This window comes from Populus trichocarpa, chromosome 1 (genome assembly GCF_000002775.5).
Source record: "Populus trichocarpa isolate Nisqually-1 chromosome 1, P.trichocarpa_v4.1, whole genome shotgun sequence".
NCBI lineage: Eukaryota > Viridiplantae > Streptophyta > Magnoliopsida > Malpighiales > Salicaceae > Populus > Populus trichocarpa.
The window spans coordinates 48,869,115-48,885,039 of record NC_037285.2 but is presented as its reverse complement, the minus strand read 5'-3'; the positions used below and the strand labels follow the sequence as shown (position 1 = coordinate 48,885,039).

At 31.2% G+C, this 15,925-nt stretch overlaps 1 protein-coding gene and 1 pseudogene across 1 annotated transcript; both read right to left on the bottom strand.

Moving 5' to 3' along the window:
• Positions 1-216: 216 nt before the first annotated feature.
• On the bottom strand, positions 217-1,794 carry LOC112326452 (berberine bridge enzyme-like 13; annotated as a pseudogene).
• A 2,149-nt stretch (positions 1,795-3,943) lies between these two features.
• LOC7480403 (berberine bridge enzyme-like 15) lies at positions 3,944-5,931 on the bottom strand. The gene has a single exon (XM_002298994.4). The coding sequence runs from the start codon at positions 5,796-5,798 to the stop codon at positions 4,161-4,163; it is 1,638 nt and encodes a 545-aa protein (XP_002299030.2). The 5' UTR covers positions 5,799-5,931; the 3' UTR covers positions 3,944-4,160.
• Between the last annotated feature and the right edge of the window lie 9,994 nt (positions 5,932-15,925).

The window sequence follows — 15,925 nt, the reverse complement described above, 5'->3', positions numbered from 1 at the left end:
GAATTCCTGAAAAATGTAGACATGAGATACAAAGATTTCTAACATCTTTCCAAAGAAAGAATTTGCTAACAGGTCAATTTTTTTGGCATTGATTCCTGTTATGCTGTTCAGGATTGTGTCTTGAGATAGAATATAAAAAAATGGTTAAAAAACTATTGTTTCTTTTATGCAGAACCTGAGACATGCTGGATTTCTTTGAAATTTCTTATTCCTGTTTATAGCAAACTTTAATCTCTTCCTCATGGAAAGAGGAAGAGGCGGCTGGATTTCTTTGAAATTTCTTATTCCTGTTTATAGCAAACTTTAATCTATAATACAATGCAAACCAATCTCTATCCATGATTTCGTCTACGATTTGTTCTCATGGAAAGAGGAAGAGGCGGCCGGATGGCCTGTTCATGCCTGAAGAAGTTGTCAGGATCAACTTTGGTCTTCACATGCACCAACCTGTAGAAGTAATCCTTGAAGTACTTGGTGCCCCAAACACTTGCTTCTTCAATGCTTGTATTGGTATTCTTGGTCATCCCCAAATCAAGGTCCCTATAATTGAACATAAGGTGTCATATACTCATAAACCTTCCTAATCCAATCTAGATGCTTTGCAACATTCTCTGAAGGATCATCCCAGATGGTCAAGTAGCGGATCATGAACAGGGTACCCTTTCTATGAGGGAAAGGAGTCTGATTTTCTGAAATTTTGCTCATCATTCCACCATATGGAGTAAATGCTATATTAGGACTGTCTTCTTTTAGTAACCATTCCCATAAGCCTTCAAGTATGGTTTCAGGTATGGGTTCTTTTGCATAGTCTGGCTTTGCTTTGAAGTAATTCTTGAATAAATTCCTTCTTCCAACTAAAAATTCAGTTGTTGTATTGTTGGAATACCCAGCCAAAAAGAGAACAGAATTGGTTCAGCTTGTTTCAATACAATCGTGTCTTGTCAAACCCAACTCAGGGAAGCTGTCTTGCAGTACTTGGAGGAGTCTTTTAGCATCACCAAGAAACAAGGAATGATAAATAGTTGATAAGGTTCTATTTCCTTTGTTACCAGCCGTAGCCAATTGTATGGTGACTCTGATGAAGAGATCCTCGTCAAGTTTATCAGCAACTTCTTGCCATCTATTGAGGATTTTAGCAGCACCTAGTTCCAAGGTCTTGGTAATCCTTGTTCCAATGATAAACAGTCACAGTGGATGGAACTGGAACCAACTTTACTTTCCAGGAAGTAATGATTCCAAAACTGCCTCCTCCACCTCCACTAATTGCCCAAAAAAGATCTTCCCTCATGGCTTTTCTGTCAAGAACTCTTCCATGAACATCTATTATCCGAGCATCAATGACATTGTCTGCCGCAAGGCCATATTTTCTCACCATGGAGCCATAAGAGGTGCAGAGACCAGCTGGGAAGTCGTGAGTTTTGCTTTTCTCAGCAATTCTATAGTAAAGCTCACCATTTGTGGCGCCTGCTTCAACCCATGCGCTACTATCATCAATATCAACACTAATGGATAGAAGCTTGGAAATGTCTAAAAAAATGAATGTCAATAACAGCAGCTTGGATGTGAGATTCTTTCAATGGAGTGAGGATAAACTCAGGTTTTGGCAGTGAAGGCAGTGCGAACCTAAGATTTTGAGCTGAAGATTGTAAAATAGAAGTGAATGAAGAGTTCTGTGGAGCGTACAAGATGTTGGAAAAGCAAAGGAGATTTCTGAATTGGAAGTGACAGTAACAAAGAAGGAAATAGAAATAGAAGAACATAATTTGACAGAAGGGAAGAACCTGAACAGACCATTTTCCTGCTGCTTTAGCTTGTGTTTCAAGAATTTAAGTGTTACAAGATTCCTCTTACAAACAGCTGCTATCTGTTGGGATTCTTATCCTAACATCACTACTTAGCACAGCATGGATCATTTTGTCAAGAATCTATTTAATATTCAGTGTTCTGGGAATTCAAATCCATTGAAAATTTTGCCTGCCCATGACCGTGTATACTGCTATGAACAATGAACTCTACTGAAATTTGAATTTTCCAGCATAAAAATTTGAGAAAATAAAACAAATCACATAATGACTTGAGTATTTAAAAATTCTCAAGTATACACATAATATTATTCTGACATTTATTATATACCAAAATAAAAACAAACATCCTTATTATTTAGATTTAATATTTTTTTTTGCATTTTTTTTTTTTTTTTGCTCTTTTTCTACAAAGATGATAACTTGAGTATTTAAAAATTCATGAATTCACTAAAAAGACTATTTTGCATATATTTAGCTTTTACATCAAACTATCGCCTTCCTTAATTATGGAGAATCAATCAATTAGCAAGAAGACTTGATTAAACTTATTATTCAACCATCCAAATAACTTTATTCTTAAGTATTTTGAATTTGAAATTATAATAATCACTAGATGTTTTTGGTTTTGTATCTCAATTTATTGATTTGATCTGGGAAAAAAAATATTAATTTGAAATTAATTGTTAGAAAATAAGTATAAATTTATAAATAAAAACTTATAATTAACAAGCAAGCAATTAATTTACAGGGATAAAGTCTGAAGCATTGATACTTGATCAAGGATTTAAATTTTATGGGCATTGTCTATCATATTTCTTGAAACATGATGATACTCTACTCTAGGTTTTTTTTTTTTAATTGTAGTGTCATTAACTATTCCTTGTTTTTTTATTATGGTTAAGAATTACTTTCTCTCCTATAAAGGATTGATTTGAGAATTTTATTAGGTGAAGCAAACCGATTACCATCATGGATATTCTATTTAATAGCTCAACTCAATCTTTTTTATATAAATTAAACTTCTAAAATAAACTAATATTTTCTTATAAATAAATAAGGATCAACTATCAACTGAAAGTGGGCTGAGCCTAACCTACAAGACTAGATCACGAGGTCCAAGGTATGTAAAAGGCTTCAATAAACCTTGGATCTCACTAGTCTGAGTTCCTTGATCAATCCTAAAGTTATTAAACCTATTCAATATAAAGCATGAATCACATACTAAATGAGTTAATCAAGATTAATTTATAAAAAAATATCATTTTAGTATTTGTTTTTTATATAAAAAAAAGAGTTAAAAATATATATATTTTTTTTAATAATAAATCAGGTTTTCATCAAGTTAACAAGGTTGTAGGTGAAATTAGATTTAATTGAATTAACTTCAATCACATTTAAAAAAAAAAAATTATTGAATCATTTTGATTTAACTAAATTAACTCTTATTTAAATATGTTTTGAAACCTGGCTGGCTGCTAGCTAGGTTTTAGGTTTAATAAGATTGCTTTGAGAAAATGAATGAAAATGGATTTAATTAAACCTGAATATAGGTTCACAAAATCCTATCACAATGTCCCTGCGCGCTACACATTGTTAAGATAGGCAGAGCTTTGAACTCTAGACAACATACACAAACTTCAGAGGTAGAATCTTCAGATTTGGATATTCACGAGTGGCTAAAAAGTAAAAAACAACAAAAATTTCTTTCGAAGAACAAATTTAGCCTCAAGAAATTAACCTTACCGATTTTCCAACAGTTCTAAATGTCAAGATCTTGCTGAGATCATCTTCGTATCACCACCATGTTATCTCTTACAGCAGCTGTTTATCTTGTGACTAACAAAGCCAAAAAAAATTGAACAATTGAAGGACAAGAGACAACTCGTCTAAAAATGTCCATCAATTTGTCTTGTCAACTAGTTAATCTTCTCATTACCAGTTAAAAATGTTGTCAAGTAAACTAATTATGTCTTGACATCATCAACCCTTCATTTTATTGAAATTTTAGTATCCTAATCTTGCTGGGTAAAATATCTGCTTACTTTTAGCGGTCAAGTCCATGCATCTCTAGCATGTCGCAATGAAAAGAGTGTTACAACACTGTCTTGTGTTAATTTTATTTTGATTAGAAGAAATGATAGAGACAATAGCTAGTTTATTACTTTAAGCAAACTTTCTACTACATCTTGAACACACAATAGCTAGTTTATTACATCAGTTTTCTGTAAAACTTGCGAACAGGACATGTTTCTTTAATATTTCTGAACTCAACAAAACTAATAAAATCAAATTCAGTACAATATTATTCCCATAAAGACACATATATGATGATGCTCCAACCAATTATGTCTCTAGCTAATGAATCCCATGATGTCCCCTTCCTTTTCTTTTTCTAAAGGAGACTGGAAGAGGTGGGATGCTCTGCTCATGCTTGAAGAAGTTGTCAGGATCAACTTTGGTCTTCACTTGTATCAGCCTGTTGAAGTTATCTTTGAAGTACTTGGCGCCCCAAGCACTAGCTTCAATAAAGCTTGTGTTGCTCTCCTTGTTAATCCCCAAATCAAGGTCCCTGTAATTGACATATGCTTGCCTTGGAAACATGGAAACATAAGGCGCCATGTAATTGTAAAGCCTCCTGATCCAATCTATATGCTTTGAAGCATCCTCTGCAGGATTTTGCCACATGGTCAAGTACTGAATTTTGAAAAGGATACCTTTCCTATGTGGGAAAGGAATTGATGACTCTGAAATTTCGCTCATCATTCCACCATAAGGATTCCATATCATGAAAGGAGTCGCTTCTTCAAAATACCTTTCCCATATCCCCTCGAGTGCTGTTTCGGGTATGGGTTCTGTGACAAAATCTGACTTGGCTTTGAAGTAGTTCTTGAATGTTGACTTGCCTTGAAGCAAAACTTCAGGAGGAGTGTTGGCTGGGTAGCCTGCGATGTATAGCACAGATTTCAGCCAGGTGGTTTCGGTGCAATCCTTCAGCGTCAAACCCAATTCAGGGAAGCCTTGCTCCATGACATTGAGTAGTCTTTTGGCATCACCTAGAAACAAGGCATTATAGGAAGTTGTGACAGTTCTTTTACCCTTTGTAGCACCATCAGCTGCTTGAATTATAACCCTGATGAAGAGATCCTCGTCAAGTTTATCAGCAACTTGCTGCCATCTGTACAGAAGCTTAGTGCCACCTTGTTCCAAGGTCTTAGTAACTGTAAAAACAGTCACAGTTGATGGCACAGGAACCAGTTTTACTTTCCAGGCAGTAATGATACCAAAGCTGGCTCCTCCACCACCTCTAATAGCCCAAAAAAGATCCTCTCCCATGGCTCGTCTTTCAAGAACCCTGCCACTAGCATCAATTATCCGAGCATCAATAACATTGTCAGCACCAAGGCCATACTTTCTCATCATGGAACCATAGGCACCTCCTGTAATGTGCCCACCAATGCCTAAACTGCTGCAAAGGCCACCTGGGAAGCCATGAGCTTCGCTTTTTTCTGCAATTCTGTAGTAAAGCTCACCGATCGTTGCTCCTGCCTGAACCCATGCACTATTATCTTCAATGTCAACTTGGACAGCTCGAAGCTTGGCTAGGTCTACAACAATGAATTGTGTTTCAATTTCAGTGGCATAAGAGAGACCCTCATAGTCATGGCCTCCACTGCGGACTCTAAGGTGAATTCCAAGCTGCTTACAGCAAATAACAGATGCTTGGACATGGGCTTCGTACAGAGGAGTGAAAATAAACTCAGGTTTTGGCACCGAAGGCAACAAGTACCTAAGGTTTTGAGCAGTAGATTCCAAAACAGCATTGAATGAAGAGCTATTGTCTGGGGTGTAGAAATCTGAGGCAGGAATGACAAATTCTGAATTTTGTGAGAGACACTGGACAAAACTATCTTTAATTGGAAGTGAAAATGTCAGTCCAGGAGATAGCAGCAGGACTACAAAGATTGAAAGAATGGAACACCTAAAAGGAACCATTTTCCCTGCTTCTTTTTTTTCTTGCTGTTTAGCAGCTAAACTTTAGCTAAGCCTGTGTTCCAAAACCAGGTCACAAGACTTCTCTTATAGAGGGTCTGCAGTGTTGATGACTCCATGGTTGATCTAATCCTAACGTCACGTTAACGAAGTGTGCATCAGATGATCAAGAGTCTATTAATTAAATCTAAGGTTCAACCCATTGTGTGTGGTCCCTTAAGTTTCCACAATTGTTTAAATCAGTCCCTACTCTATCTTTAGGCATGCCAACAGCCCTCAAAGTTTGAATCTATCTGGTCACATGCAGCCCTTTCATCCTCTTGAATCTACGAATAGAAAGTATGAAGGTTGTCTTGCTTAAAATTGAAGTATATATAGGGGTTATTCCAACAAATTTTCTAAACTTGAAGGACCAAGCAACTGAATTTACCTTAAGATTTAATGTGATGGAAATCAAACAATTAATGTTCACGAGGATTTTTATGATATTGTCAACTACCGACTTGTAAGTCTACCTAAATTAAAGGTGTTCGTCATATTCTCTGTTTTTGTTATGAAAAATTTATTGAGGTATACGAAGTTAGGCAGCATGCATGTCGAGAAAGATTTGACGGTATTCAAGTTCGGATATCCGTACTTACATAATAAAAGAGAGACAAATACAAGGATAAAAAATAAATATATAATTTTTTATATATATTTATTTTGATTTTAGTTTATGCATCATAGGATTCATCTTCTCAAGAAAAGTCGAGTAATTTGATTATATTGCTTCCAATATGCTTTATGTATATATATATATATATATATATATATATATATATATATATATATATATATATATTGCTTCATAGTAAAAATCCAGATTCCCTCTTTTTTTATTAAACCAAATTTAATTTTTAAAAGGACAATACAGTGAAAATAAAAAAAAATCAACATATCATTTAATAAATTTTCTTGATGTAAAATTTTAAAAATATTTTTAAGTGGAACTTTTAGTGGATTGAATTAACAAAAACCTAAAAGAGATAAAAATTTTACTCAAGATTAAAACTCAAAGTATTGTGGATCGAAATGTTTTTTTTCTTTTCTATGAAAACCAATGGTCTTACTAATAGGGGTAGTGAAAATATTACCAAATTTATTGGGACGTATCAATCTTTATTTATTTTCTCAGCACAATTAAAATTATTTAATACCCTTAAAAGAAAAAATGAAAAATTAAATTGATTAGGCCTTTTCAAGTTAATAGGGGAATAATTTGGTCTTTTTAAAAAAATATAAAATATTAATTAATAAAAAAAAGTGGTTGGACATGCAAGGTTCTAATAATGGCTTTCAAGGTGTTATTAGAATCATTTTAACAACCCCTCCATCCTAAAGCAACACATGTAGCCGATGGATTTCTAGTTTGGCATTGATGATTTTTTTTACCTTTTTTTTTCTCTCCCCTTTGATCTATGCTCCTGCCCTTGCAATTTTTTAAGGCAACCCTTTTATTTGTTTTCTTTCATATTTAGTCCTTATTTTTTTTATTATTATCTATTTTATTTGAAATCATTTGTATAATTGAAATTGTTTTTTTATTTTCATCATCCTTCAATTTTTTTTATTTATTATATTTGATCTTTGTTCTTTTGATTATTATTTGTTATATTTGAAATAATTTATAAAATTAAATTTTTTTTTCAATTTCATCATCTTGTTCTTTTTATTGCTATTTTTATATATTTTATCCTTATCTTGGTTTATTTTATTTATCAATTTCATCCTTATTATTTTATTTCATTTAATTTTTATATCAAATTTAGTCTAACTCTTTTGATTGCTATTTTTTGGTTTTTTATTCTTTTCTTGATTTATTTTATTTTTCAATTTCACCTCTATTTTTTTTTTAATTTTGGATGATTTGAAATCTTGCTTTGTGAATTTTTTTATGTGTTTTTCTTATATAGGGTATAAACCATACTCATTACACGAGGATTTCTAAGATTAACCTAATTTAACTTCAATTTGTTTTAGGTTTTTTTAAAAATTAATTTTTTTTAATTTTATTCTTCAGCATTAGGTTATTTGGCCTTTAAACTTTATGATTTCTTTCTCTTTTGCTTTCTATTAGATTATTTTGTTCTCATATTACATGTCACAAGTTAATTGAGTTAACTTGAGTATTTTTAAAGATTTTTAATCAAATTTGTTTTTTATCTTTATTATTTAGTTTGATTGTGAGTTAACTTTTATTGTTTTATTCAATTTTTTTTGTACAAGATTATCCTAACCTCACAACCGGGTTGTGAATTTTACATGTTGACTTGAGTCAAGTTTTTTTTTGTTTTTTTTAATTCATCCTTCAATGTTTGACTTGCTGATAAATATTGATCGTTTTTTTTTATAAGGTTATCATATTTTCATTTATTTTTTGTTTTGTTATCAAATATTGAGACTTTTTAAGAATATTTAGAGGGTATTTTTTTATAAAGTTGGTAAGCTTTTATTTTTTTTATTAGCCATTGAATTTTTTTTTATAATTATATTATTAAATTAACAAAAAATATTGAACCCATTAAAATCAATGAACTGAGTTCTAATTTTTTTTTTATTTTTTCAAAACCACTATCATTGAGCATATCTTTTTTTGTGCTAAGGAAATTTTAGCCCGACCCGTGCAGACAACTTATCAAGTTATGAACGAGGTAGAGAATGCAAAGGCAAGAAACAATATTTGACCATGTCAAGATTTCTTCTTGAACTCCCGACCATCAATCATAGTTAATTAGGATCAATCAATCACAATCAATCATCAACTAGAATTCACCATGATTGATCGACTATGATTATCAAGTGCAAGCTACTTGAATTATACTTTCATGTTCCTAGTTAAATTAGAATTTTATAGTAAAGTTATAGAGTTTTAGTTTGATTTTTCATAATTAGAAGTCATAATTTTATTTGATTTATATTTTTTCTGTTTAAATTTGTTTTATTAAAAAGAGTCAGTTTAAACTCCTATATAAATAGCTTCATATATTATTTTATAAAAATATAATAAAATAAATATGATTAACTTCAGAATTTATAATTTTTTCAACATATATTATTGAAGCGTGAGAACTTCAAAATCTATCTTTTAAATCTATCTTTTTGATTACGCTATTTATTTTCCATCAACAAATCTCAATCATTCATATTCTATACGTGTTATACCATGTTAAAGAGAAACATCACACGTGACGAAACATCACACATGTTTTTTTAATGATGCGGACATCATCCATTCGTTAGGAAAAAAATAATATCATAAAAAAAAAATATTATTATAATCCACAGTAAAAAAAAATCTTTTAATTTACAATAATTTTCCCACAATATTTAACTTTTATTATAATTACCATGATCAAATTAAGATCAGGTTCTTTGCCAATTGATCGTTGAGTAATTATGTTTTCTATCTTTTCTTGCACATTTCAACTAGTTAGTGCTTCAAGTTGTTTTAAACACGTTTTGCCTTCGAAGTACGAGCTAGAAGCAACTCATCCTATTGTTGCTGTCAATCTTAAATATTTGTAGCTTCAAGGAATTAGTTTTTTTAAATCCATACTCTTAACATTTGTGGTGGTTAAGAATTGACCTCTCCCCATGTTCCATTTGCAATTTGAACTATGAGCAAGAAAGAGTGGAGTGAAGTGAGCTTCTTGTGTTAAATGTAGAGTACTACATCTAATTAAATAGTGTTCTAGAACTGAAAATATAGAAAAATTCAATAAACTATACCCAAAAATTGCTTAAAAATCATTGATTTCTTATAATAGTCCTGGAGAGAAGATCAAAGTTGAAATCTCAAAAACTCCAATATTTTCAAGTTGATTTTTTTTTTAATTTTCTCTTAATCCTGAAGTCATATAGGAAATAAAATCGAAAAAACTAAATTTAAACCTCGCTAATTTTCAATATACAAATTATAATATATTTTTTCTTCCAATCAAAAGATAAAAGAAAAACTAATTTTTTTAAGACTGAATTGTTAATCATTTGACTTGTGTCATGAGATAATTTTTTTTTGTGTGATTCAACTGTTTTTTAAAATATTTTTCAAATTATTTTTTGCTTTAAAAATATTAAATTAATTTTTTAGATGTTTTTTAATTATTTTAATATACTAATGCCAAAAACAAATAAAAAAATAAAAATATTATTTTAATATATTTTTAATTAAAAATATCTTTATAAAAGTATTTTCCAGTGCATTGTTAAACACGTTAAAAAAATACAAAATTATTAAAAAAAAATACGCAGAGTTGAAAAGAAAAAAATTGAAATATCATAGAAAAAGCAAGAAAGAGAAAAAAAGATGTCAATTAGTAAAGCTAACCATCGCAGAAAAATGAAGTGGGGGCTAGCTGAACCCTGTTGGGGGGGGGGGGGGGGGTGGCGGGCTAGCTGAACCCTGTGGGTCTGGTCCTTGATATATATATTGGTAAAAATATTTAAAATATATTTAAAAGATGTCAATATTGGTAAGGTTTTGTTATTATTTCAAGACAGAAAAAATAAAAATAAAGAAGACTTGTTCCCATATAACTTTTATTTTAAAATAAATTTAAAAATTATTTAAAATATATATTTATTTTATATATTTTTCTCTTAGTTTTGGGAAACAAAACCTTGAAGATAAATAAAAAGATGCATATATACAAAACCACTAACAGGGCTCCATTATGTCCGACTATATGAACATGATTCACGTGAATTTATCTTGGCTAAGACTGTTGAATGAAAAAGCACATCATGGTACCTCTACTTTGTGCCCGTTTGGCACTGCGGCAGAAAACAAAAGCTGAATTAAGGTGTTTGGTTAATCCAAACTACACATTTTTTCACATGGGTCCCGCCTAATAATTGAGGTCGAACCTCAGCTCATGAGAAGCAGGTTTTATCTGCTTCTCCTGTGTTCTTCTCCTGCAGTCCTGCCTGCGTCTTCTCATGTGGAGAATGAACTCTCCACTGTCCACTTAAGTGAACAGTGGAGAGTGAATTAAATTCACTCTCCACTGTTCACTTAAGTGGACAGTGGAGAGTTACTCCACTGTTCACTTGAACAGTGGAGAATGTCTCCACTGTTCACGTGAACAGTGGAGATCAGACCCGGTCCAAAACTATAAAAATGTATTGAACCGGGTTCGACCTAGTAAAAAAAATATTTTTTATTTTTAATTGTGTTTTATTTGAAAAAACTAGTGTTTCACATTATTCAATAACACTATATAAATTAGAATAAGATAACTTGATGACGTAATATTTGTAGAATTTGATTACAGTCCTAATTTTATTTTTAATGATATTTTACCTGATATTGTTGCGCGCTTACGAAACCAATGAAACTGTAGTCATTATCGGATGTATTTCATACGTGATAGAATTGTAAATAGTTCAATGGAACAATATAAAATATTTTATATAAAGTATTATTTATTTCATAATGTAATAACAATAGTAAAATAAATTAAAAACATTCAATATATATATTAATTATTTTATAACCTTAATTTGAAAAGCATTTTTTTAACCAAACACATTAAACTACTTTTTACTCAACCTCAGTTTTAACCACAGTTTTAACCAAACATATATTTTTTCAAACCAACCTCAACTAAAAGTACTTTTTATAAAACAACTTTTTTCAAACCACAACCACAACAGCAACCACAATACCAAACACACTCTTTACATATTTAGCCAACTCAATCCTTTATCTTTTATCCTTTTCAAATCCATCCCTATAATTTCAATTAACGACTTCAGCCCTCGATCTAACTCTGTTAAAAGCATGTATTTTATAAACATAAACATACATTTAGGGATTACATTGCATGGTTACAATACTCTTTTAAAGCATGGATTTGATTAATAATTAGATAATTACATCTTGAACTCTGGAAAAGATGGGTCTAAAAGAGAATATATTTTAGAAAATTCCCCTTCTCCACCTACAAAAGATATGATATAAAATTTTTATAGGGAGTTTGCCCATGCTAGGCACCACGTCAACCTTACGTAGTAAATATATTTTTCTTCTAATTATCTAGACCTAGGTGGTGGTCCAGTAATAAAAGTTTGAGACCAAGAGGTTTGCTCTCTTTGTGATCTCAGGTTCAAGCCATGTGGTTACTTATATGATAGCCACTGGAGGCTTACATGATTGTTAACTTCAGGGCCCGTGGGATTAGTCGAGGTGCACGCAAGTTGACCCGGACACCCACATTAAACTAAAAAAAATATATTTTTCTTCTTATATTTTTTTTTTTGGTTTTAGTAATATCAAGATATCATCCAGTACTGGACTTACCAAGTAATTATCATCAGCTTTTTCAAGAAAAAGTAGATATTATGCCTTTTCCCCTGCAATTAATGTTAAAATAATGCTCTAGCTAGGGTCAGAGTAGTGGAGTAATTCCATGTTCATCACCCTTTTTGAGAATTGACTTAATATTAATAATGACTCCGTAGTTAATTGTTTAATAGTAAGTACTGATAAAGTTATTAAATTCAGCTTGATTTATAAATTGATTTAAAACTTGTATTAGATTAAAAAATATATATAGATAAACTCAAAATAATTTTATTTCAAGATTTTTTAAAGTAAAATTAATATTATTTTGAATTTTTTATAATTTAAACAAAATTTACCCAATTTTGTTTAGAACTCAATATCAAACGCGGGTGCTAAGCCCTAAGTTGAATCGAATTCATTTTTCACATTTATGCCCTTTAATTCATTAGTTTCTAGTCAACTGTGGGTCTGAATGTTCTTCAAGCCACAATATGATGGTGCGTTGTGTGATCCATGTTTTCCATTAATTCAGTGCCTCTAGTCAAGCGAAACATTTTAAGATCACACATTTAAAAAATCTCGAATTTGAAACATTCAAGAGGGAAGGTCGAGACTCAAAAATCAAAACGACCTTATGTTTTATTCGGCTTCCAAACTTTTTGAATGATGAATTTTCTTTTATAATTTGAATCTTAATTTTCACCGCAACTTCAACAACCCAGCTTCAAAAAGATATTTAGAAGTGTAATATTGGTTGTAATTCAAAGTATTTTTATTCAGAAATACATCAAATAATATCTTTTTATTTTTTAAAAATTATTTTTAACATCACCACATTAAAATAATATAAAAATATAAAAAAAATTAATTTTAAATATTTTTAAAAAAATATAATTTCAACCACCACGTTCATATGACAATTATTCTCCCAGTAATGTGAACAAGTAAACACAAAAGAGCAAGATGCTTTTTAGGGTATTGAAGATTAGCTTGAAGAACAAGTTAATTAGAAATGGAACCATCAATCAAGATGATAATGACCTTACTCGAAAGGCGAAACCCTAGAGAATTGAGCCAAAGTCTAAAGTAGGAAATAAATATGTTCCACGTTCAAAGGAACAGGATCCTTTGCCATCATCGTCGTTAATTTCTTCAGATTTTTCACAACTTTCTCTCACTATAAAATTGTTAGCGCATGCATTCAAGAGAGCATTTTCGCCGCTTCATGCGCCAAGTTTCCAGACCTTCATCAACGTTCCCCTTCTGTGCTAAATCAATGCCATAACTTCGAGTTTTCTTTTTCTCTTTTCCTTTCTTCAAGTAAAGTAGAGCGTATTTAGTATTAGATTTGCTCTTCAATAATCATAAGTTTGAGTTTTTTTAACGTCATTAAAGATTTACATGGTCATTAATTTAGAGTTCGTAAAATTAATCGAGACATATACAAGTTAGTCTGAACACGGTGATTAATAAAAAAAAATACAACGTGTTCGTAGGGTAAAAACCAAAGGCCATGGTCAATCATCCGGTCATTGAAGCTGGATTTCCAAAACAAGAAAAAGAAAATTGATCATTATTTAACTTTATGGAGTCGCCAAGCATGGACTAATGCGTGTCAAATACTTCAAATCACATCACCTACCAGGAAGCATTATATTTGGTGAAAATGGTATATATATAATGGCCCAATTCTACGTTTCACAATGCCTACTACACCCTTGGGTATGCATGCGTACCACTTTCCTCTGTATTCAGTGGCCCATCTTCAAAATCCCCCTTTCATTTTACACTTAAAAAAGTCTAGCATCTTGGTATATATATGCATTCATTCAACCACTGCCATTATTAATCTTGTGAGTACGTACGAATCAGATTTTTCCAAGGTCTCTTTAAACCATGGCCATTAGTTTGGACAACACAGGAGAAGTTGGATGGAGTGGTGGTGGTTGTGGATTATGAATTTTAGCTTAATTTTTTTAAAAAATCTGAGTATTTATCACAATTTGAAATGAAAAACATGTTTGAATATAAAAAATAAATAATTTTTAAAATTATAATCAGTCTAAAAGCAACTTTAATCGCACCGCACCGCATTGTAATACTAATTAAGGCACCATTTGGGAACGCGGTTTGCATCGCGTTCCACAAAAATTCAATTTTTTTTGTTAAAAATTAATATTTTATATGTTTTAGATCGTTTTGATGCGCTGATCTCAAAAATAATTTTTAAAAAATAAAAAAACATCATTTTGATGCATTCCAGCACAAAAAGTATTTTGAAAAACAACCACAACTACACTCTCAAATAGACACTAAAAAGCTAAGTGTATTAATAATTCAACTAGTATTTCTTATTATTAAAAGATTCCATCAAAGTTTTCCAAGGAAGATGACGCTGTCAAAGTATACATAATGGTGCACTGAAAGGAGTTTTTCTCTTGGATTACGCTGGTTTTCATGGCTTCTAACCAAAAAAGAAACATTATGATAAGCAAGCACGGATGCTAATGACTTGCTGTCTGGTCATTAATTTAATTCCCTTACATATAGATGCTGACAAGAAATTTGTTGTGATATAACTTGGAATCTTATTCACTGATCACCAAATAAATTATTACTCCCACTATGAGATCATATGTAAATAATTAACAATGTTGTCCTTAAGAGGTTGTGGCAGTTAAAAATGATTTGGATAAACATAAAATAGTACAAAAGAAGTCTTTCATACATACTGGATAACGAAATTGCTCCAAAAATATTTTATTTTCTGAAGATGTCAGGATAACTTTTTATATCCGTTATTCTCTTCTGTATTATTAAAAAAAAACATTTTAAATAAAACTGAAAAAAACTGTAAATTAAATAGAAAAAAAATCTAAATTAACTCTAGATTAAATAGGAAAACATGACCAATCCTATATAGTAACTTCTAGATCTAATTTGGATGTCTTACTCTTTTTTTTTTATTATTATTATTATTAACGTAAATGTTTGAGTCATCTTGCGTTTACCTTGACTAATCTCACGGGCCCTGAAGTTAACGATCATGTAAACCTAACTATCATACTAGCAACCACATGTCTCAAATTTAAGATCACAAGGAAGCAAACCCCTTGATCCTAAACTCTGAACATTAGACCACTTACTAGATGGTTAATTTAGATATCTTACTTAACTCTATTGGTTATAAAACCTTAACCCCATGTGAATCCAAACTTCTAAAATCTCGTAGCAAAAATTTAGTTTGATATAATAGTTAAATTAAAAATTATGCGTTTAGGAGCCTCCTGCTCTGCTAACTATTAAGAACTTTTGACACTAAACTCCAGAGTAACTAACCATTTATTATAAAATATGGAGAGAAAATTGGTTTGTTCCTTGCGTGATCCTTTTGCCGTCAAATTTAAGAAGCGGCTGTGAGTGAAAATGGAAGAAGCCGACTTTTTAAGACCTAGCTTGGAGCAATGAATATCCTTGCATGAGAGTCAGGCCGTAGTTCAAAAAACTTCAAATATCATTAGAACAAAATTTATCATTATAATTAAAAGAAATAGTTTCAGTACCCTAATTAACCAGTTCCCATGCCATGTCTGCAACTACACCATGATCATGAGTTTAGTTAATCCAATGTGTAAAGAATTTAAGGATTTAATAAAGCACATATATATATAGCAGAGCTGGCTCTCACTATAGAGTATAGGAGCCCATACATTGTTAAAGATATTTACTTTGTGGCTTTACTGGTTCATTCAAGCTGGCATCCTTTTTCCTTTTCATAGTCTTCTGTGATGTCGGCTGAATT

What these genes read in the sequence shown, in the direction of transcription:
- LOC7480403 (XM_002298994.4), bottom strand. Translation starts at nt 5,798, where the DNA reads ATGGTTCCTTTTAGGTGTTCCATTCTTTCAATCTTTGTAGTCCTGCTG.